General features: G+C 44.5%; 1 protein-coding gene across 3 annotated transcripts in view; it reads left to right on the plus strand.

The window, feature by feature from the left end:
• The window catches only part of FANCI (FA complementation group I), a 42,447-nt gene that overhangs the window by 12,065 nt on the left and 6,735 nt on the right, over positions 1-23,647 (plus strand). For all 3 annotated transcript variants that reach the window (XM_075897070.1, XM_075897071.1, XM_006139288.3), the window contains exons 9-32: positions 494-579; positions 765-897; positions 1,207-1,299; positions 1,886-2,022; positions 2,722-2,899; positions 3,297-3,384; positions 4,126-4,256; positions 4,652-4,722; positions 6,125-6,239; positions 6,652-6,774; positions 8,111-8,179; positions 9,900-10,001; positions 10,957-11,139; positions 11,238-11,359; positions 11,803-11,967; positions 12,669-12,848; positions 15,530-15,693; positions 16,136-16,215; positions 16,768-16,884; positions 18,296-18,347; positions 21,099-21,226; positions 21,335-21,403; positions 21,673-21,763; positions 22,340-22,524. In XM_075897070.1, coding sequence (XP_075753185.1) covers positions 494-579; positions 765-897; positions 1,207-1,299; positions 1,886-2,022; positions 2,722-2,899; positions 3,297-3,384; positions 4,126-4,256; positions 4,652-4,722; positions 6,125-6,239; positions 6,652-6,774; positions 8,111-8,179; positions 9,900-10,001; positions 10,957-11,139; positions 11,238-11,359; positions 11,803-11,967; positions 12,669-12,848; positions 15,530-15,693; positions 16,136-16,215; positions 16,768-16,884; positions 18,296-18,347; positions 21,099-21,226; positions 21,335-21,403; positions 21,673-21,763; positions 22,340-22,524 — 2,862 coding nt within the window. The remainder of the gene's footprint in view (positions 1-493; positions 580-764; positions 898-1,206; positions 1,300-1,885; positions 2,023-2,721; positions 2,900-3,296; positions 3,385-4,125; positions 4,257-4,651; positions 4,723-6,124; positions 6,240-6,651; positions 6,775-8,110; positions 8,180-9,899; positions 10,002-10,956; positions 11,140-11,237; positions 11,360-11,802; positions 11,968-12,668; positions 12,849-15,529; positions 15,694-16,135; positions 16,216-16,767; positions 16,885-18,295; positions 18,348-21,098; positions 21,227-21,334; positions 21,404-21,672; positions 21,764-22,339; positions 22,525-23,647) is intronic.

Consider the following 23,647-nt stretch of genomic DNA (forward strand, 5'->3'; position numbering starts at 1 on the left):
GAGATTCACAGGCTCAAGTCTAGAGTCTCAGTGACTGTTTTAGTACTTTTCAGCCCCTTTGAATGGACTTGTCACCTAAAGGAACCATTCTAAAGAAAAACCCTTAAAGGAATATACGAACTGTACAGAGATCAGTTACTCCATTCCAGAAATGCACTGCACAGGAGCCCCACACAGTGACAACATGGGAAATTAAAAATATTATGAAACTAACATTACAAAGGAGAATTCAGGGAAGCAGATAGCAATTCGCTGCGGGGTTTCATGTCCAGGGCTCGACAAATCACTGAATCTACTTGCCTATGGCAAGTAGATTTCAGCCAGTCGCCCTGTTCACTGGTGGCGTGCGCATGCTCCATGCGGGTCTTGCGCATGCGCAATGCGGGGTTGGTGAGTAGGTTTCACTGCCATTTGTCAAGCCCTGTTCATGGCATTACAGAATGTGCTATAGATTAATATAGTTCATGCTGCTTTGCTATGTTCTGCCTTTCAGGGCAGTAAGAAGACTGTTTTGGAAGGAATCATAACTTTTTTTAACCAGTTGGATAAACGGCAAAAAGAAGAGCAGAAGATTCCAGAGTACGTTCTTTCCTATAATTGTCTTCCTTTCATGTCTGCGTATTTATAACCCTCAGTGCCTTACCTGACATCCTTTTTGTATGAACTATGCTGAATCCTGCTTGAATGTGTCCTGTTCAGTGCCTTTGAGATGGTGTTTATCAGTGACAGCAGTGTAACTTAAGGTTTTCTACTGTGTCTTCCAGGTCAGGGGACCTTGAAGCTGCTACCGTGCCCCTAGACCAGCTTCGTCATGTGGAAGGCACTATAATTCTTCATATTATCTCTGTTATCAACCTAGACCAGGATCTCGGCAGGGAACTAATCAAACTCGTAAAGGTGCAGCAAATGCAGAGTGCACTGTTCAGTTTGTTGGGGGCATGAGAAGTTTTTAAACTAGAAGCTAGGTTTAGTGGGTTATCTTTATTCAGGATTTGACAATGTTAATACCACTATGGCTATCAAAATATGCAGATTGATATGGTGTCTTTGGGGGAGTAAGAGATGCCACTATCACCTAGGTCAACTTTGCGGTAGTATAACATCAGTCTGGCCTAAACTAGCGATAGCTTTTTTGACGTTGCGAAAAGCTTCATTAAATCATAAATAACAATCTCTTTGATTGTCATGTCTCTTGATGTTTCTTAGGCTGAACAGCAAAGGGACCCTGGCAAGACCCTGTGTCCTTTCAGTGTGGCTCTTCTGCTTTCAGTAGCAATAAAACACAGATTTGAAGAGCAGGTATGTTTTAATTATATGCAACCTGGGGATTCTTTCTGCATAAAGCTTTCTTGTCTGTACGATTGTGGGGAATGGTCAGATTGTGCTCCCTTTTCAGTGTAGGTTCAAAAATGAGCTCTTGGTAATAGTAAAAGAAACACATACTGTTGGATGGTTTGGGAGTCATGCTCCCTGACTCTTGAACACTGGAGCATCCTTGTCATCAAGGAGAGGGGGTTATCGCCCCATTGTTGTGCCTCGCCTACTAACCATTGAGATCCATTATGTTACAGCCTCCAGAGACTTCTCATCTAATAATATAGTTATTACAAGACATGGAAAGGAGAGCAACTTATTCATTTTGGTTTTAGGATATCTATGTCCAAATGTAGGTACTGGGTGACCATATACCTACCCTCCTGGCTCTCACATCCTGACTGCATCCTGGAGAAGGAATGTATGGAGAAATATTGGCAGAGCTGTGTAAGCAGCTGGCACTGACACTTCCTACGTTGTGCCTGCTCTAGCTGATTCTCTCACTTGGAGGTCACTTGTGGAAATGGCTCTGGATGGACTCCTCCTCACTCACACCATTTTTATGTTTCAGGTGTTTGACTTTCTGAAAACATCAATTGTGAGAAGCTACAAGGACCTGCAGTTTCTCCAGGGCTCAAAATTCCTGACGGATTTGTTTCCTCAGCAGTATGATGTGGCATCCATAATCCTGGAAGTGGTGGAAAACAGGTTTGGTTTTGGAGCACACTGCCCAGAACTCAAGAGCTTTTGGGGGGAGATGGGGAGCGGGGTCTTGGCCTAGATGGAAATGTGATAGGATTCTAAATATTACTGCTGAAGTTCATATAGCATTAAACCCCAAACTTTATTTCACAGCTTTATGTAAGAGACCTGGGCGGGGAGGGGAAATATACATTTGCACAGATGTGTCTCCAATTTCAGCCATCTGGTGCAGAGTGACTGAATTATATATCACTTGGCCACCAACTTCCTACTGGGAATGGCGAGCTGACCATTTATAGTAATGCTGCCTTCTATAATGTGAATGCTTTCTGGGTAGTGAATAAGGGATGGATCCTCTGTTAATTTTCCACCCCACTACCATTTTCCTCCCTTTAAAAACTACCTATATGGCTCCAGGACCTGCCATCAGTCAGCACCATTTCCAAATCTGTTGTGGAAGCACATTGATCCCCCACGAAGTGTAGCTTTACTGTCTCTCCTTTGCTGGTTGGGGGACCTGGGACTGAAGAGTTCTGTGAAGGTTTTCCCTATCCTGAGAGCTGAGCAAGCTTGTTTCGCTCAACTCCCAAACTGCATTGGACTCTTGAGTCACCATGGAAGATGTTGTTAATTTGAATGTTGTAGCCTGAGCCTTTCCCTTTATTAATTTGCTTTTTTCCTACTCTGTTTAACGTTTTCCTCCAGTGCTTTTGGTTGGGACCACGTTACTCAAGGGCTGGTGGATCTTGGTTTCACCTTAATGGACTCATATGAGTCCAAAAGGGTTTTGGGAAAAGTTGCTGAAACCAGTTATGGCCTTTCCAAGATGCCAGCCCAGCAGGCATGCAGGCTTGGAGCTAATATCCTGCTGGAAACCTTTAAGGTAGGATGAGGTTTGGGATAACATCAGTTGTTCCTCTGGGGAAACTGATCATGTCTCTGTTATCTTGTTTGTCTCTATCATCAGGGGAACTGAAGGGAAGATAGAGAAAATCAGTGTTGGAGATGGGAATAGAACCTATGCCTTTAACTCTTAGGTCTTCATTTTATCCTCTAAAAAACTATCATCCACCAAATGGTAGTACTCACTCCACTCTTATGTTTTTTTCTTTTAATCAAATTCCATCCTGGTTCAGTTTCTGTTAAGCTAGCCAAAGGTGAATAATAGGGACTGGACAAACATTACTCTTCAAACTTGGACATTAATGGATAATGACCAAGCACTCGAAATCACATGACATTCTCTATTTTGTGTTTTCTTTTGTTCTTTATCCTATTAGGTCCATGAGCCAATCAGAAGTGCAATTCTGGAGCAGGTCTTGAATAGAGTCATCACAAAGGCAGCTTCTCCCATCAATCACTTCATAGGTAATAAAAATGAGAGGGAAATATATGTGGCTTTCAGAAGTCAGATTAATTTTTTTTGTAGAGGATTTTCCTTATTAGGTGACCTGAAGGTCAAGAATAATGGATGCCTTAAGTCCATGCAATTCAAAACACACCTCGCAACAGAGGACGAACACTGTAATACGTTAGCTTGTCCCAGAGCTGTGATTATCCATATTTACAGAAATGCAAGCACCCTATACAACATGCACGTCACGTTAATTATAGCATGTATCCACTATGTAGAGACTATTAGTTCTCTACCTTCCTGTTCAGTTTCATTACTGGTACATGTCTTTGAACACGCTGTCAAGTTTTCTTATGCTGTGATTCTTTGGGGGAATGCTTTAGTAAATAGAGTTTTACAGTGTGACGCAAAATTGTCAAGAATTGGAATCTATTTGATCTCCTTTGGGAAGATGCTTCTGAGCCTTGCACCTACTTCTGAGAGAGCTCTCTGGTCAGCTCCTGGGTACACCCTGATAAGGTGTTCCCTATACCTGGGCTGTGTGGATATGGCACCCTGTATCATGGTAGGAGACTGGATTAACAATATATTCATCCCAAATGGAATCTTTCCAGTTAATGGGGAGGCTATGGATTTTCTTTTTGTACCTATTGTTCCCATAGACAGAAACCAAATCTCTCCCAAACCCTGCTCTTTAATTTGGACTGTGTTTTGCCTTTGATAGCAGCTTCTCTTCTTGTAATCTTGTCTTTCAGAATTGTTGTCTAATATTGTCATATCTGCTCCCCTCGTCCTTCAGAATTCATCCTCCAAAGTCACTGAGGCTTTTGACAATTTATCATTTCTGCCTCTTGACATGGTGCAAGGTCTGCTCAAGGCTGTACAGGTAAAGCTTTGCATTTCCTATGAATGAATATGTTAGAGCTTAGCTCCAGCTGTAGCTGCATGCCACAGCAGTAAGAGGGGCCTAATAATCTTCCTGCACTGCACATATAAATGTTAAAGTGCCCCAAGTCCTCTGCAGTTGCTGTCAGTGTTGCATGGAGCCTTTCTTGAACTAATAATTTGTTAGTTCCTCTTAGTTGAAAATATGGTCAAGGACAGTCCTTGCCTAGGAGCTTTAATCCAATGCATTTCTTTTCTTTCACAACATTTTAAAACTCTTTGGTTTTTCTTTAGTACTGATGAAAGTGTAGAAACCTACCATAAGATATGAACACACACCCCCACACATGCGTTAGCCTTATTTCCACTCTGTTTAACAGTTCCCTTCCCTTCCAGCCACTGCTGAAAGTCAGCATGTCAGTGAGGGACTCCCTCATACTTGTTCTTCGAAAAGCCATCTTTTCCAGGTAAGCTGGGTGTCTTTGAAAACATTTCTAAGTTATTGTTCCTCTCTGGATTGGAAGTGGGTACTTTTTATTATGGAGACCCCTCATCCCAATCCACCTGGCCCTCACTGTTGTGGAGGCAGGAAAAAAGGGAATAAGGGATTTGTATACAGCCATTTTTGAGTTTGGTTAGCCTAACTCATGCTAACACTGAGACCTAATAACACGAGAGCTGTGAGAGATGCTGTTTTTGCCTCTCGCCTCTCTTTTGTGCTTGAGATAAAGATAGAATGCTGACTCTAGTGAAGACCTTGAGATAAGGTGGTGTCTGCAGAGAATTGTTATGAGAAGGGGAATAATTTTGTTGTTGTTATATATAACGGATAGTATATATATTGGCTTCTAATTGTTTTATATTTGATCTGTCTAGCAGCAGCTTCTTCCCTTGCAATATTGCTCGAGTAAACTGTCTCTGGCTACTTGTTGCTCACAAACACAGAGTGAAGGCCTGTTTTCTTCCACGCTATTATAATGCAGTCATAGTTTCACTTTCTGGATTGAGAACTCCAGATTTCTAATGAGGGAGAGCCTTGACCTTGAGACTATAAATTCAGAAAATCACCTGGAAGCTCAAGATAAGGAGAGCAAATGAAAATAAACTCCACAATGGTGTTTACCGTCACCGTACATCAAAGCACACCAATGCCATGGGGAACTCAAAGTGAACAAATGACTGGAAACATCAAGATGCTATAGTATGCTGGTCTTATTTTGAGACTGTAGAAAGATCTGTTCTTTGCAAAGTCCTGGATGATTTCTTTCTGTCTCTAGTACATTAGGAGCCACTGTGGAGTTTCTTGGGTAGTGTTTGTTTAGTTATAGATGCAAAAATCTGTAACTAAAGCAAGCAGCCTGATCCTGATGAAGGATGTGGGGTATTGCCTAAATATGTGCAGAGGAAAGATCCTGCTTTCCAGGGGCACAGAAAGCTGCAGCTCTGCCAGTGGGAAAGAGGAAAGGTGAGAGATGGGAGAGATCCTCCCTTCCAGCTCTACTGCAAATATGCAGCTTTCTTTGCTGCCTGGCTCTCATTCCCACTTCCACAGCCATTTAATCAGCAAGTCTGTGCCCAGCATTCTCCCTTGCTATATGCTTGAGTGAGACAGAAAGGAGAAATCAGTGCTGTGAGATTTGAAGAGCTCAGAGGAAACTAACTAAATTGCCGAGATACTAATTCTTTGGGCATTACATGCTCCCTTACAGAATGCAGCATCACTTTAATTTTTCTTTTTTCACTTTTATGCTCTGCATATGTATCAGAAAATTACATGAACTGCTCAGAAAAGTCTTGTTAGGTGGGCTGATCTCTTTTAAAACTCCTTCTGCCCCTCCTCATGCTTCTCTATTCTTTCCTAACTCATAGGCAGCTAGATGCTCGGAAAGCTGCAGTTGCTGGCTTTTTACTGCTGTTGAAGAATTTTAAGGTTCTGGGCAGCTTGGCTTTTTCCCAGTGCAGCCAGGCCATCAGTGCAAGTCAGGTGAGTGTGCTTCTGTAAATGGATGCTGATTTATAATAGGTATTCAGAGTGGAGTGTTTGTTCCTGTCATAGAAGCCACTCCAACTAATGTTAACAGCTAGGAGGAAATGTTGGTAATCCAGTGAGAAAAGAGAGGCTGGACCAGGTGAGCATGCCCTTTAGATGCTATCCTCACCCAGTGTCCTGGCCACAGTAACCATCAACTCAAATGGAGCATTCATGCTGCAAGGGTTACCCCTGTCAGAATGGGGTAGAAAACCAATAATATGTTGGTGATTTTCTCTGTTTTGGAGTGAGGCTGGATATTTGGTTGGCTGAAATGATACGTTTGTCTCCCTTTCTGATCTAGTTCTTGCATCGTAATAAATTAGAAGCAGAACCAACGTGCCTTCACTAATATCCCCTCTTTCAGGTCCAGGCAGATATTCATGCCTGCTACAACTCTGCAGCTAATGAAGCCTTTTGCCTTGAAATCCTGGGCAGCCTGAGGCGATGCTTGAGTCAGCAGGCTGACGTCCGACTCATGCTGTATGAGGTAAACTGGGTTTCCTCAATAGCCTCAAAAATCACCAGTTTAATCCAAAATAGTTGGTTCTAATCCAGCCCAGGTCAGTAATGATTGAATGCTGTCACCATCTTTTTTTATGTCTAGGAGCCTGTGGGAAATGGATTACAGGTCTCAGCTGACTTTCTCCAGGGATGTTGACATTCTAAGGACTCTGATTTGTTTTAACCATTTTTTTTCTTTTTATTATGAGTCTACATAAGCCTCCTAAATGCTTTTGATTATCACCAGTTCTTGATGTATTTCTCGGCTGTATAAATATAATGGGGCTAGTCTGTCTAGCTATTGGCCAGTGCTCTGCTTTTCATGTCAGGGACCTGGGATTGATTCCCAGTCTGAGGATGGTTTGGTGAACTGAAGGGATAGCTTGCTTGGGCTCTTTTGGGGCCTCGTAATGATGCCTTGGTCTGATTATGTAGTAACTTTGACAGGCTCCAATGAGATCCTTGGTAGGAGGGTGTATGAAGAATCTCCTTAGGCCTCCTGCAGGATTCTACCATTCTCTACCACTACTACTGAGAAGCAACCATTTATTTGTCTCTGCCTTGTGGTTCTTTTGGTGCTGACCAAGTTATGTGCATGATAGGTCTAGTACGAGGAGGTGTTTTCAGGTGCAAGTCTGATTCCAAAGATACGCTGATTTGTTGAGCCCTGATCATAGATGTATCTAATCACCTGTGGCGAGTAGATTTCAGCCAGTCGCCCCATTCACTGGCAGCGCGCACATGTGCAATGTGGGTCTGGTTCATGCGCGGTGCGGGGCTGGCGAGTGGATTTTTCCGTGGTTTGTCATCCCCTGTCTATGATGTATCAGGTTTAGGGAGATAGGCTCCTGGGAAACAATTAGTAAATCAGAATGAGCATTCTTGCTTCTCTTTGTTTGGGCTGATTTGATTTTTGGTAATTAGTGTGTGTTTTGTCTGTGTTGCTACAGGATGTGCATTTACCATTCACAGTTTAAAGAATTACTGCCTCCTATGGACTGCCATCTAGAATATGTTGTCTCTGGAGCATATTTCACAAATGCAGGTTAAAATTTAGGATAGCGCCACTTAATGCTCCAGCACCAAAAGTCAGACTCTTTGCTTGCTGCCAACAGCAGTAAAGGGATTCAACTTGGGTGTGGCCCCCCATAAGACATTTGTGTCTTACTTTGCCAATATTCTTTATACTGAATACAACTGTATTTGCTCCTGATTACTTCCAGTGCTGAACGGTTAAGTTCACTGTTATCTAGCAGCACAAAATTAGGTTTGCAGATTGTCTCTTGGTAATCTTGACTATTTCGTGTCTCTCTTCCTTCCAGGGTTTTTATGATGTCCTCCGTAGGAACTCTCAGCTGAGTAACTCCATAATGGACATGCTGCTGTCTCAGGTATACAGCAATCTTGCATCTTGCCTGGTCCTAGAATTTTGCACTGCACAGTGGTTGCTCTCCAACAGATTTCCACAGACATCTCCTTACAGAATCATTGCTCGCCAGGAGGGCTCTCTTTGCCCTTGTAGGGTGGATTAACTTTTCTCAATTCTTTTGCACATGTCACAGTCACATCTTTTCGGCCAGTTTGGCAGGTGGTGCTCTCTGAGACATGTCCACATGAACCAAGAACTGAAGTTGTGCATGGCAGATGGTTCCTGTCAATGGAAGCCTGTTGCTACAGGCTTTTTAAAATACACTCTTAACCTGGTATATGGTCTCCCAGGAGCATACCTATGTCCCTTTCCCTTTGTGACTTCAGCGCTGCTCCAAGCTCGCTTGTTCCCTTGTGGTGTGTGAAGCAATCTAAAATCATTAACCTGGATTCTCAGCTGTGGTGTCTCATTTTTTGGGCTAGGTATCTTACTTGTAAAGAATTGTGGACACTTACTGCTTGCATTTAAACAACTACTTACCTCTCTGCACCACCAAAGTTAGGTAATTAGATGTGTGACTGTGCCTGTAGCTCATTATAGGTGCAAAATTACAAGAGCAATTTATTTACATTCACTGATGCAGGAGTGGGTGATATTGCAAACCTTTCTAGTGATGAACTGACAGTTTTGAAGAGGTAAAATGCGAGTGTTGCTGGATATAGGTAACCAAGGGAACAGTGAGTGCCCTTAAATGTAGCTTCAACAAGATTACATACATCAACCCTATTTGTGGTTCTTGCCATCAGGGGACTGAAGTTTGCTCCTAGATCAGGGATGTATGACCTGCTGAAGAGGGGCCTGTAATGTCTCAGGTCTTTTTATGATCCCCATTCCCTCGTAACTGAATCCCTCACAGTCTTTAATATGAGGTATGGAAATTTTACAGATGGGGAACTGAAAGATCAAGTATGATAGGTTTGCTCATGGAGGCCCTGTAGAGACTTTCACTTGATTTGCTGAAATACCACTGAGCCTCTCTGCCCTCCTGTGTGCCCCTCACTTCTGTCCTGCTGATCCAGGCTTCCCAGTGACACACAAATAGAGTTTCAGCCCTTAAGAGACACTGAAATCAGCTCAGCTCTGGTAAGGCTCAGCCAAAGGGACTTGCCTCAGCATTGAAATGCACAGCCTCAATGGGACCTGAACCCCAGATAAATCCATCTAACTCTGTATAAAGCCTTATACATGATAAGTTCATGGTCACCCTTTTTCTCAGGGTAAAGAGAGAGATGCACAGACTTCTTGCTCCCCCAGGAAACAACTACTTACACTGGGTTTATTAATAAAGAAATGTGATTTTTAGTAAGGATAAAAAGTAGGATTTAAATAATCATAAGAGATAGCAGACAGAACACTGGGTTATTAAAATAAAAGAAAACATGCAAGCTAAGCTTAATGCACCAAGAAACTGGTCACATGGAATATTTCAACCTCAGTTATTCTGATAAGCTTCTTTCACAGCCTGGAAAACTGGGACCCCCTTGTGACTGTCACTTGATGTGCTGAAATATCATTGGGCCCATCTTCCTGCTGAGTAGGGCTAGAGTTGAGGGGTGCCCAAGAGGGCAGGAAGGTAGACTCAAGTGGTATTTCAGCACATCAAGTGACAATCACAGCGAGGTGACCAAACCCATCACAGTAAGTGACTAGCTATTTTTTTTATTCCTTGCTTTTTGTGGCAGATAAAGCGATACTATGAGCCAGAACCAGACCTGCTTCCCCCACTGAAACTTGAGGGATGTATCATGGCTCAAGGAGACCAAATCTTTCTTCAGGAACCACTGGTAAGAAATATACAGTGTATTCTGCCCTTTAAAACTCACTCATTCCATTGGTTCTTAGCTTTGCAGTTGACTGACTCAAGTCACACCTTCTGGTGATTTCACTACTTCTGGCTCAGCTTTCCAATCAGTAAAATGGGGGACAATATCCATGATGTTTTAGTACTTTCTTCATTAATGTTTCTAAAGTGCTTTGATACAGCCATGGATGGAAGGAGCCATAGCAATGCTGTGGTTCTGCTGCTGTTATCCTCTACTGAGCCAGTTCCAGTCTTATGTCCTGCAGCGTAGCACCAAATAATATAGAAATACAGAAAAGAAGTGTCTCGTCAGTTCTGATCTCATTTCTTCAGCATGAATTTCCCTCCATTGTTCCCTCACCCAATCTGCCCTCAGATTGGGTATCTCCAAAAATTCACGGAGTTTGAAAGGGGCCAAATTAAAATCTAGCCATTAGGTTTTTTTCTGAAGAATCTTCTGTTCCATGCTGCGGAAGACGTGATTGGGAAGACACCAGAAGCCACAGAAATAGTGAAGGAACCCCTTTGAAATTTGTTTATCTTCTCATCTAATATCCCTTAAATAATTCAGATATACAGCAAGCCATGTGTCCGTAGTGGCAGCTGTTATGTAGGACTGAAGCTGAGATCCTTTGTTGGAATTCAGAGTATATTGCATTGTTAGAAGTTCTGATGTATGGTTATGAGACCGCAGCACTTCTGTCTTTTAAAGCATCAGCTGTGAATGAGAGACACTCAGATTCCCATAGACTATGAATTCTGAAGCATGTTGTTGAGGCTTTTATGCCCCTAGCTATAGTGGTCCAGCCTGTTGCCATAGAGAATTGTGTTCCATTTCACCAATCTCCCTCTCCAGCTAGAAGGTTTGGAATGATCCCACTGGCTAATCCCTTGCTAGGATATTACAAGTGACTTTGCTGGGTGACTGCTTTCTCCAGGCCCATCTGCTCAGCTGTATCCAGCACTGCCTAGCTTGGTATAAGAGCACCGTGCATCTGCATCATGAAGCTGAGGAAGACGATGACGAGGATGATTATGCGGGATTCCAACAAGACCTTGAAGAGATGCTGGACTCTATCACACGGCGAATGATCAAGAGTGAACTGGAGGACTTTGAACTGGTAATTCAGATTTTCTCAACAGGTCCAGGTGAGTAAGGAGAGTTTTGATTCCTATTGGATTTTAGAAGGATTTTTCATTTTTTCATTTTGGCTTTTAGGATAAATCAGCAGACTTTTCACTGGCTTCTGGTGTTGGCGTGAAGAACAATATCTATGCCATCTTGGTAATGGGAATTTGCGAGGTCCTGATTGAATACAACTTTAACATAGGGAATTTCAGGTAATGGGTCAAGTCCTATACTTTAACAACACTGGTGAAGTTAAGAAGGAACTTAACTCCTTAGCTTTTCTGTGTGTCTTGGACCATGTCTTCAGTGTACCTTGAAAATACAGCATAGTGCACCAACTATAACAGAGGAACAGAGAATGATTTCTCATAACTCATTCCTTGCATATCATGGTGTAAATCTACACTTAACCTTAGGAGAGTCTTTGTTTTGAACATCACTATACTTTTCATTATCTCAGTTTGCTAGGATTATGAAATGAGGGACGTAGTCAAGCCAGTGTTGACTGGGTGGAACCTGAGCTGTGTATTGGAAGGATAGGGAGCTTGATATGTCATCTGGAAAGTATCTTCTCTAATTGGATTAATAAAAGTTCACATGAAGAAATTGTAGTTTGGTCCTTATCAGTGCTTTTTCTCACCTTGTGTTGTTGCAGCAAGAACAAGTTTGAGGATGTTCTAGGCCTGTTTAAGTGTTACAGCAAACTTGCGGAGATCCTGAAGGAAAAGGCTGGGAAGAACAAGTCACTCTCGGCCAATAAAACCACCCGAAGCTTCCTTTCCATGAGCTTTGTATCCACACTGCTCACAGCTTTGTTCAGGTAAAACTGTCATAGCCTGTTTAGCTCTGATTTGTATACATTACATTAAAGTCACTTGTGTGGCATTTGTGGGCTGCCTATCTTTTTGAGCAGTACACTTGTAACACTCTCCAGACCAGCCTGGTGTAGGCAGGGGCTGCACTAGTTGGCTTCATGCAGCCTCAGGCCTGATTTGTAGCTTCTCTCCAGAGCTACACTTCAGCTGTATTAATGCTCCTTATTTCTGACCTGAAGCACCTCTGATATCCAAGTTCTGGGCCATCTTCCACTCTCAGAATATCAGTGACCCTCAGTCCTGACACGCAGCCCCCCATGCTGTTCTATTCTGCTGAGCAGACTCTGCCACTTGTACTCAGCTGGGGATTTGAGTTTGGTTTAAGAGACTATTAGAACTCTGTTTTCTGGGTATTTGCTCCAAGTGGTTTAAATGAAGAACTGGACTGTTGCTTCCTCCTTGGAGAGGGTTTGTTGTTGGGTTAAAGACATGATTCATTTCTTAAAATGAAAGTTCAGATTCTGAAGCACATTTATGTGGCAAACTAAAAAAGAACAGTCAGGTAGATAGTTATATTCCTCACAGGGCCTTGTGCACTCTAGTGTGCCAAGACAAAATGCTTATTGGCTAGCTCTCTGCATTACCTGAAGGTGTGTTCTTATCCTAGACTAAGAGGTGTTCATAAAATGTTCATTTGATTCTTCAGGGATAGTGCCCAAAGCCACGAGGAGAGCTTGGCTGTTCTGCGTTCCAGCAGTGAATTCATGCGCTACGCGGTCAATGTAGCACTGCAGAAGGTGCAACAGCTGGAGGAGACAGGTCAAACAGATGGACCTGATGGGCAGAACCCAGAGAAGATGTTCCAAACCCTCTGCAAAATTACTCGGTGAGTTGCTACATAGCTTGGAGACTTGAATGCTGGACTGCAAGTACATGTGACCCTCTTTAACTCCGCAACCCTGGGAAAGAGGGAATGCTGGATTAAAGAATTGTTAGGGCAGGAGGGCGTGTGAGTGGGATGAGGGTGGGGCACTGACCTAGTGCCCCACTCCTGGAGGTACATATGACTCTGGGCTCCTCCCCCCTCACCCCTGCTGCTCCCTGGCATTGCCTGCATTGCTATGGGAATGGCAGGGAAAAGCCTCAGGGGAAGTGTGTTGCTGCACTGCCATTACCCCAGCTGGTGGCTAGGGGAAATAGTGTGCAGCATGGGTGTCTAATGGCTTAGGCGGGGGAAAGCTCTGCCTTCTGAAACTGCCAGCCTGGCCCTGTCCATGCTCCACCCCCAGAATGCCTGCTGTAGGTGTACTGGGGTCAGAGTGTTGCTGCCGTGGACGGCCTGTGTTCTGGGGCGGCTCGGGCCACGCTGCTGCCTCCCTCCCCAGTGCTCTGGGGGCCAGCGAGGCTGAAGCCACATGGCCTCCTCCCTCCCTGCTGCTCCTGGGGGCGGGGAGGCTTGGGCCACATAGCTGCCTCCTTTCCTGCTGCTTCAGGTCAGGAGGCTGGAGCCATGTGTCCTCCCTGGTGTTCCGGGTGCTGGGGAGGGTGGAGCCATTTGGCCTCCTCCCTCTCCACTGCTCCTGGGGCTGGGGAGGAATGGGTTGGCTTGGGCTGTGACCGCGGCTGCGGCTGTCTCCCTTCCCACTGCTTCCCGGGGCGGAGAGGTTCATGCCATGCAGCCTCTTCCCTCCTCGCTGCTTTCAGTCTGTGTTTGCAGTCTTATACTGTATAGAGATCTATACAGTGTGGCTACGTCTACACTGGCCTGATTTTCCGGAAATGCTTTTAACGGAAAAGTTTTCCGTTCAAAGCATTTTCAGAAAAGCGCGTCTAGATTGGCAGCATCCGTGGCCAATCTATACGTGCTTTTCCACAAAAAAGCCCCGATCGCCATTTTCGCAATCGGGGCTTTTTTGTGGAAAACAAATCTCTGCTGTCTACGCTGGCCCTTTTGCGCAAAAGCTGTTCGGAAAAAGACTTTTGCCCGAACGGGAGCAGCATAGTATTTCCGCAAAAGCACTGACAATCTTACATGAGATCGTCAGTGCTTTTGAGGAAATTCAAGTGGCCAGTGTAGACAGCTGGCAAGTTTTTCCGCAAAAGCAGATGATTTTGCAGAAAAACTTGCCAGTCTAGACACAGCCTGTAAGCTCATGAAATTTATCCTCTTTCTCATGGTAAAGAGAGGGATGCACAGGCTCCTTCCCACGTGCCCCCCATTTTTCCCAGTAACAGTTATTTACATTGGGTTTATTACTAAACAAAAGTGATTCTATTAAGTATAAAAATTTAGGATTTACGTGGTCATAAGAGGTTGCAGACAATAAAGTAGGTAACGGAGCAAAATAAACATGCGAGATAAGCTTAATACACTAAAGAAACCAGTTCCATGTAAGTTCTCACCCTAAATGTGGTTCTAACAATCCTTCCTCCAGTTCAGTCTTTGTGACAACCAGGATTATCTCACTTCCCACCCTTAAATAGGATTTGCATAAGGCAGGAATCCTTTGTTTCAAGTTTGGCCCCTTTCCGCTCCCAAATTCTCATGGAAAATTACAGAGATCAAGTTGGGTTCTAGTTTCTGGTGACATGATCACATAGCTCTGTAGCCATTCTTCATGGGCTGACCCACATGTTCCCAGGAAGGTTAAGCTTTTTTACAAGCTTCAGAGGGGTGGCCAAGTTAGTCTGTAACTGGAAAAAGTTAAAACAACATATAGTCTTGCAGCACCTTAAAGACTAACAAAACATGTAGATGGTATCATGAGCACAACCCACTTCTTCAGTTTCATCTGCTTCCCCTGACAGCCTGGTTGTCCGGTAACCCTGTCTTGTTGAGCTTAACTCTCCAACCTGCTGCCACTGAGACACAGGAACGTGGCTACTGAAGAAGTGGGCTGTGCCCATGAAAGCTCATACCACCATCTACATGTTTTGTTAGTCTTTAAGGTGCTGCTAGACTATTTGTTGTTTTTTAAGTTTTTTCAAGCTTTTTTACAGCCCATTGTCTCTTGCTGATGGACCATGAGCACTGTGGCCTCTTCCATTGTTGTACCTGAAGTGTCATCAGTGGGTGCGAAAGAAAGCAGCAAATATGAAATTACAGATGCACAGGTCCTAACTTGATCTACAAAAATTATATATGCATACAAATGCGATAATCATATTCAGTAAATTACAACTTTTCCCATGATACGTTATACAAACCATCTTGCATCAGCATACGAGTTATGACACATTCATGTCACAAGCATATTTTCATAAATCACATAGAATGATCTGTCACATTGGCTCATCAAAAACAAACTATAGGAGGGCAAAATCTTTGTCGTAATTTGCATAAATGTAATTGATAAATATGACATGAGTGATAAAGGTTCAGACATTGAGGGGTTCTGGACACACTGTGTCCTCACCCCTCCTTGTGGGGAAAAGATCTTCCAGTTCAATTGTACTGAAAAGATGATCTAGGTTTTAGAGTCCAAGACTGACTCTATCCAAGTTTTTGTGCTGTACAGCCAACTATGCCAGAATATATGAAACTAATTTCCTATCCACCCCTTCCAGGGTCCTGTTATGGAGGTACACTTCAATTCCAACTGCAGTTGAAGAGTCTGGGAAGAAGAAAGGCAAGAGCATCTCACTATTGTGCTTGGAGGGCTTGCTGAAGATATTTAACACAGTGCAACAGCTCTACAAGCCCAAGATCCCACAGTTTCTACGGGCTTTGGGTAAGTGCTTTGGCTGTGACAGAACAGGTCTGCTCAGTCCTGGATTCTCATTAATGGGGCTAGATGTACTGTGACAGCTTTCAACTGTACCTTTGGACAAGGAGAGAGTCACTGCAGGAGGAGTCATTCAGTAGTGATGCTAGTCACTGAGCTCCATTTGACTTTACTTCCTCAGGCCAGTCCCAGAGATTTGGCAAGCAAATAGTCTCTGGTGGCAGAGCAACATTGGTGGTCTGGTGTGGAACCTCCCGATTTGAAACCCTGACTTGAACCATCCTCTATTGCCCTCCACAATTCTCCAGTCTGTTTTCTTCAGACTTGTGGCCTTTAACTGCCACAGCACAGGAGAAAATGTATGCATGCATGCTCATGTATGTGTCTGTACTAAATTCTGTATTCTGCCCACTTAACTTGTCCTCTCTATTCTGTGTCTTCCTCTCAGATATTGCTAATGATGATGTAGCAGAAGAGGAAGATATTAACGTCACTGAAAAAGCTGCCTTCCAGATTCGACAGTTTCAGGTAAGAAGCAGGAGTGTCACTGTGGTTAGTGAGTGGTCTCAAAACACAAGCTAACTTGGGGGTACCTTTACATGTTTTTCCTAGTATATTAGCTTGCTGCCAACTGAAAAGAAAATGTCCTGTGACTGACCCACTGAGTGATAAACTGGCACCACCAGAAGAGTTTCACACCTGTTAGGAAGCACAATAAGACTTAGTGCAGATTGGGACTGTGTTTCTAATGCAGTCTGCAAAAGAAAGCAAATGTAGAAACCAGAGGTACAGCCCACACCTCAGTGAATTTTGTATGAGTCACACTAAAGGAGAAACTAGCTCTTATTTAACAGTTTGCAACAAAATCAAATGCTCACAGATGTTTTGAAAGTATCTTGATTATCTCTGTGTAAGAAATTCTGCTCTTCTTCAGTGTTGGTGCTGCCTATGCTGGGGTCTGAGGAGGGAGCTACTGATTTCTTTACATTTCCCAGTTTTGGGGGCTTTTGATTACTGTTCTCCTAAAATGGCCCAGGCATCTATATGTATTTGGATTCTGTCCTTCCTTCCCATGATCAGAGGTCTCTGGTGAACCAACTGAGCAGTACTGGTGATGACTTGAACAGCAAGGAACTGCTTTCGCTTGTGACTATTATCTCCATTTTGTCAAAGCTACTGGAGCCCTCTTCTCCCCAGGTACTTAGCGGAGCTGTTAGTGATTGATTGCTGAGAACGTGTGTGATTCTGGCATTAGTGGGGTATGGAAGCTTATGATACACTGGGAGAAGGTCATCAGCTTGGTATGATTGCAGCCTTCCAGAGGTGACAAGATTTTTTTAAATGTTCATTTTGCTCTGTGCTTGCAAGTTGACCAAACATTGCCAGGATTACAGCCAGCCTAACATTGGCTTACAACACTAAATGCCTTCAGGAATGACACTTACATTTTAGGAAGGCTAAATTCATAAGGGAGGAGTAGCACTGGCTGGACCTTACAAGGCAGATGCTGTATATGCTTCCCTGCAATACCTCTCCTAGTTCTCCTTTATTATTTGTATTGCGGTACCTCCCAGATCCCCTGTCACTACTATGATGGGTACTGATCAGTTATGACAAGGAGACACCGCATCCATCACGTTCTCTAACCTTCTGCTGATGCAGTCCAGACCCCTTTCATGGTTCTGCCAGTGCACCTTAATCTTGACCTGCAGCAATCCCTGCCCTTCTGTAGAGGTCTTGGCTCTTCCCCCGATACACCTCAAGCCTGGACTACAGTTTTCCTGCAAACTGATCTCCTGATTAGTAGCTGCAAATCATGCCAAACTGTGGAGTTTCTTCTTTATGGGTGCATATGCATTGGGGGCCCCTCTAGCCCCAGTTCTTCAAGGAAGAATGGATGAGTGCTTAACCCCCCTTTAACACGTAAACACAGCTTTTAAAGAGCTAGAGTAGGGGAGACCATGTTTTACCCAGGCAGCAGCCATATTGAAAATTTGCTAGGAACATGAAGGCTACGTCTACACTGGCCCCTCTTCCGGAAGGGGCATGTAAATTTCAAGAGTCGTCGTAGGGAAATCCGCGGGGGATTTAAATATCCCCCGCGGCATTTAAATAAAAATGGCCGCCGCTTTTTTCCGGCTTTTAAAAAAGCCGGAAAAGAGCGTCTAGACTGGCCCCGATCCTCCGGAAAAAGCGCCCTTTTCCGGAGGGTCTTATTTTTATTTAAATGCCGCGGGGGATATTTAAATCCCCCGCGGATTTCCCTACGACGACTCTTGAAATTTACATGCCCCTTCCGGAAGAGGGGCCAGTGTAGACGTAGCCGAAGGCTTTACTTACTTAGACAGTCTACCCCATTTAATCCTAAGGGAGACCACAGACCCTCATGTGCAATGCATCATCTTGAAAATGCCATCTACCACTCTTGAGTAGGTATAGAACTCCACAGACCCTGCCCTGGTTTCTTTCTGCTAGGGATGCCTCTTGGTTTCCATGGATGGTTTTGTTACCTTTGCGCTATGAATATTTCTTGAATTCAGACCAATTTTTTCAGTTTAGCATTATCTTTGTGACTGCATTCATGTAAAACCCCTTTCCCATTGTGTAGTTTGTTCAGCTGTTCTCGTGGACAGTCAAGATTTGCAAGGAAAACAATCTGGGTGAGTAAGATTTTTTTGGGGTGAGTAAATTTGGAATTGAGTTATTTCAATGGAGTTGCATCAGCTCAAATTTGGCCCTTTGACACTGTGCTCTTGAGTTTTTTTTTTTTTTTTTTTTCATCCCTTTGAAACTAGTATGAGATGGGCTAGGCCCACTTTAGAGTTGTCTTTTGTGGCTCTAGCACAGTGGTTCCCAATCTTTTTTTTTATGCTGCAGACCAGCAAACCCATTCACAAACATTTGGTGAACTGGCATCATTTTATTTGCATGTTCATTATGCAAATGATGAATATGCAAATAAAATGTTACTGGTCAGCCTAGCCCCACCCCAGCCCCTTGCTCCCCAGTGCCTAACATCCTTTGATCCCCCCCCCTCCCACTCCTACGCCCCATGCCCTTTGACCCTTTAATCTCTGACCCCTACAACCTTTGCCAACACCCTCTTCCTCTGTGACCCCACCATGTCCTCACCCATCACTCCTTTGTCCCCATCCCATCCCTACACTCTCCAGAGCAAGACTGCCCCCTCTAGGGAGCATGGCTGTTACTGCCTTGTGAGCAGGGGAGCAGCCCTCCTCCTTCGCACCTCCTCAAGTGTGTCTTGCGCCCCCATAGATAGGAGGGGAGTGCAGAGCCCCGTACAGCCACCATTACAGAGGAGAAGGAGGGAGGCGCCTCCTGCTTCACCTCCGCCCCAGTGCCACTGCCAGCAAAAGCGGCTGTGTGGGGAGTGGAGGAGGAAGCCCGAGCCCTGGGGAGGCGCCCCCTGGTCTGCCTCCTCCTGCCGCCTCCAGCAAAAGCGGCTGTACAGGCAGAGAGAGTGGCTGTTGGTGGTGTGAATGCCTCCCTCCTTTGTGCTCCCTTCCTCCCCAAGAGCAGAATGGGGAGGAGGGAAGAAGGTGCCTCCTGCTGCCGCTGCCTGAGCCACTATGGCTGCCGGCAGCGAGTTGCCAGAACTGCTGGTTTGAGTTATAACAGCTGCCGCAGCCCAACAGCCAGTGGTTCACAGTCTAGCAGTGGGCTGCGGATCGGCGGTTGGGAACCGCTGCTGTAGCAGACTGAATGTTGGATGTGTATCTTTCATTTCATTTCACCTCACTTCCCTTCTCTAGTAGCATCTCAGATGCGCAGGACTAGATTTTGTTCTGTGAAGATAGTCATTCTTCTTGGACTCGGTGTACTTGCTTATGGTCACTCAGTTGCTTGCTGATTAGAAGCACCAACATCTCCCAACTATATATACAATAAGATGGGGACTAATTTGGTTACAACTACTCGAGAAACATCTTGGAGTTATTATGGATAGTTCTCTGAAGAAAACCACTCGATGCAGCGGCAGTCTAAAAAGCAAATAGAATGTTAGGAGTCATTAAAAAAAGGATAGAGAATAAGACAGAAAATATCTTATTGCCTCTATAGAAAACTATGGTACACCCACATCTTGAATACTGCATACAAATTTGATCGCTTCATCTCAAAAAAGATATATTGGCAGGGCTCGACAAATAATACATGGCGAATAGATTGTAACCCGGAAGAGCCGGGTTCGTGTGATCTGCGCATGTGCAGAACGATCTGCGCATGCGCAGATCGCCAGACAGCGTGGCTGGCGAGCAGGGCTCACCGCGGTTCGGCGAGCCCTGTATATTGGCATAGGAAAAGGTTCAGAAAAGGGCAACAAAAATGATGAGGGGTTTGGAACAGGTCCCAAATGAAGCGAGATTAAAAAGATTTGGACTTTTCAGCTTATAAAAGAGGAGACCAAGTGGGGATATGATAGAGGTCTATAAAATCATGACTGGTGTGAAGAAAGTGAATAAGAAATGTTATTTACTTATTCCCACAATATAAGAACGAGGGGTCATCAAATGAAATTAATAGGCAGCAGATTTAAAACAAACAAAAGGAAGTTTTTCTTCACTCAGTGCACAGTCAACCTGTGGAACTCCTTGCCAGAGGATGCGATGAATGCTAGAACTTTAACAGGGTTCAAAAAAGAGCTAGATAGATTCATGGAGGTTAGGTCCATCAGTGGCTATTAGCCAGAATGGTGTCCCTAGCCTCTGTTTCTCTGGAGGTGGGTGACAGGGGAGGGATCTTGTGAGGATTATCTGTTGTGATCCCTCCCTCTGGGGCATCTGGTATTGGCCACTGTTGGCAGACAGGATGCTGGGCTAGATGGACCATTGGTCTGACCCAGAATGGCCGTTCTTATGTTCCTCTTCTACCATGCAGTGCAGTAGCATTTGCCTCCTAGTCACTATGGATATAAAATCCCAATTAATCAGTTTGCTAAACATTACATTTAACGGATTAAGAGGCCTGCTGGGGCTGCTGACAACAGGCCCTGCTGGGGCTGCTGGTTAATTGGTTACCCATTCACATCCCTACTAGTTACCACTACCCTATGAGCTGAAGGGTCCAATCTACTTCATTTCGCCTCCATATATATTATTTAGAATGCCTCAAGTCTCTGACTTCCTGATCTGACTCATCAGTAGCTATGGGGAATGAAGTGCAGAGGTGTTGGATCAGAGCTAAGGCTGTTTGCAGAAACTTAACTGCGAATTTCCTGACTTCCAACCTCAAATTTTAGAACTAGTGTTTTAACAAGGGTTTGATGCAGTGTGTCTCCATATAGCCTAAGCAGTGTCTCTCTTTAAAATGTAGGATATAGTAAAATGCATACATGATCAAAAAGCCGTGGAATGCCTTGCCCGGTGGCTGTCATCTCCTCCGCTTTCTTGCAGAGGATGCCCCTTGCTGCAGAGGTTTGCTGACCCTGCTCTTCAGTCTCCATGTTCTCTACAAGAGCCCTGCCAGCCTGCTGCGTGACCTCGCCCAGGATATCCATGCTCACCTTGGAGACATAGATCAGGTGCAGCCCAAACCCCCAGCTCTTAGTGTAAGCTTAGCACCTGGTGTTGGCCAAGGCAGAGGTGCAGTGTGTATTTGAGATTATCAAAGAGCCTCTGTTTCCCCACAGGATATGGAAGTGGAGAATCAATCACATTTTGCTATTGTGAACATCAAGACAGCAGCCCCTACTGCATGTGTGAGTTGGAACAGCATGTGCAATACCCAATCTCTGCCAAGGCTCCCCTTGATATGTATATAAGCTTCAGGGGGTAGCCGAGTTAGTCTGTACAGAAAAAAACAACAAATGGTCTGCTAGCACTTTATAGACTAACAAAACACGAAAGCTCACGATAAAGTCTATAAAGTGCTACCAGACCATGTGGTGTCTTGATATGTATGGACTGCAGAACTAATGTGCTCAACTATGTTCCAAAAACCTTTCTTGCTTTTCCTTTTTTTCCTCAGCTGCTGGTCCTGACTCAAGCAGAGAAGGTACTTGAAGAGGTGGATTGGCTGATCAAGAAGTTTAAGAATCTCTTGGGATTGGAGACCTCAGGTAATGAAATGGCCCACTGCTTTGTTATGATCTTAGAGCTCCACAAAAGAGAGATGGCACTAGGTAGCAAGGAAATACCTCACTATTTGAACAACCAGCCTCCTGAGACTGCTTCTTAACATTGATGGTTGAAGGTGCCTCTCTTGGGCTGGTCCCAGGAGGGAAATGTAAGAGTTAACAATCTTTACACTGATTGATCCCACACACATACTCCCCATATCTCCTCCACACAAAGATGGACATTTGTATTTCACTATCTTTAGTATTGTTGATTGATTGCTGGGATCTGGGCTTTGGGATAAGTATATGCAGGCCGCATGTGACATCAGGTGAAAGCTGTGTGTCTGTGCGGGGGAGAAGCAGGAAGGGTCATTTGTCTGACCCTGTATGTCCAGTGGCAGGGCATATGGGGCTACTGCTAGCTTATTGGCTAGCATTACATCTTAATTCTGAGAAGGGTAGAAGCGGGGGCTTTTTAGCCCCACTTTTTGCAAAATTTGCACTGATTTTTACTTGATTTTCCCCAAAGTGTCAGTGTGACTGTGGTGTGGATGTACCTATCACTTCTCTTTTTAGAAGATGCCTCTCAGGCATCAAGTCAGATCCAGTCTCTGGAGAAGGCAATAATCCTGCAACTGGGGACACTGCTGACGGTTTACCATGAGCTGGTGCAAACAGCCCTCCCTGCAGGGAGCTGTGTGGACACACTGCTGAGAAGCCTCAGCAAGACTTACACCATTCTCACCTCCCTCATCAAACATGTGAGTGCTCTTGAGCTGAACTTGCAGGATGGGATTTAAACACCTCTGCCCATTCCCCACAGCAAGCTAACAGTGGCAACAGCTCGTCTGTGGCTTGGGACGGTTAACATGCTGTAGTCGAGTTTATCCTCCCCCTCCTCCAATGCAGCATGCATATCAGTTTCCTAGCCAAGATAGCAGATAGAGGAAGACGTGTGCTGCCCTTGCTGGAGAGTGGTTCTTGCATATTTTGTAATCTCACAGGCCTCTCACTGGAGAACCATGTGTCAGTCACACCATGCAACCAGCACTCTTCCTCTCTCCCCTCATCCCATCCATGGCTTGACACTTAGGAATGTAGAAATTGGCACATGAGGACTGAGATGATGCTTTGGAAGAAGGCAAAGAATTTCCTATGCCCCAGAGCAGCAGTGACATTCCTGAAGTGTGAGGAATGCTTCCCCTGTCTCTCTGGTGACCAGCTTGCACAATGATAGTGCCTGTAACTTCCATACTAACCAGTGAGGGCTGCAAAGGTGGTTCTAATAAGCACTTACAGAGTGCAGTTTGGCTGTCCCTAAGGCAACTTGAAAAACACCTAGCCCAGTGGTTCTCAACCAGGGTACATAAAGGTCTTCCAGGGATACATCAGCTCATCTAGATATTTGCCTAGTTTTACAACAGGCTACATAAAAAGCACTAGCAAAGTCAGTACAATCTAAAATTTCATATGGACAAAATGAGAGTCAGCAATTTTTACTAGCACGCAGTGACGCTTTTGTATTTTTATGTTTGATTTTATATGCAAGTTAGAGATATAAAAAGTTACCCAGTTATCTGGTAAGCATTAGGCTTACTGGAATGGTTAATCAGATCTCTCCAAACCCCAGCAGATGGCCAGCTGTGGAGGGCTGACTAGTGGAACCCATCCTCCGGTGGGCATGCCCAAAGCAGGCCTCTGCCCACAGAGGGCAGGCAGCTAGCAGGATCCTGGCTACGGTGGGCTGGCCTGGAGCAGTCCCTGCTGTGCCTGGCAAGCAGGACTCTGCCCCACAAAGGCAATGGGACCTCAGCCCTGACTGCTCTGCATCAGCCCACCAACAGTTAACTAGTTAAACAATATAATTTTAATAGTTTAACTAGT

The sequence above is a fragment of the Pelodiscus sinensis genome, chromosome 14 (assembly GCF_049634645.1).
Source record: "Pelodiscus sinensis isolate JC-2024 chromosome 14, ASM4963464v1, whole genome shotgun sequence".
Classification (NCBI taxonomy): Eukaryota; Metazoa; Chordata; order Testudines; family Trionychidae; genus Pelodiscus; species Pelodiscus sinensis.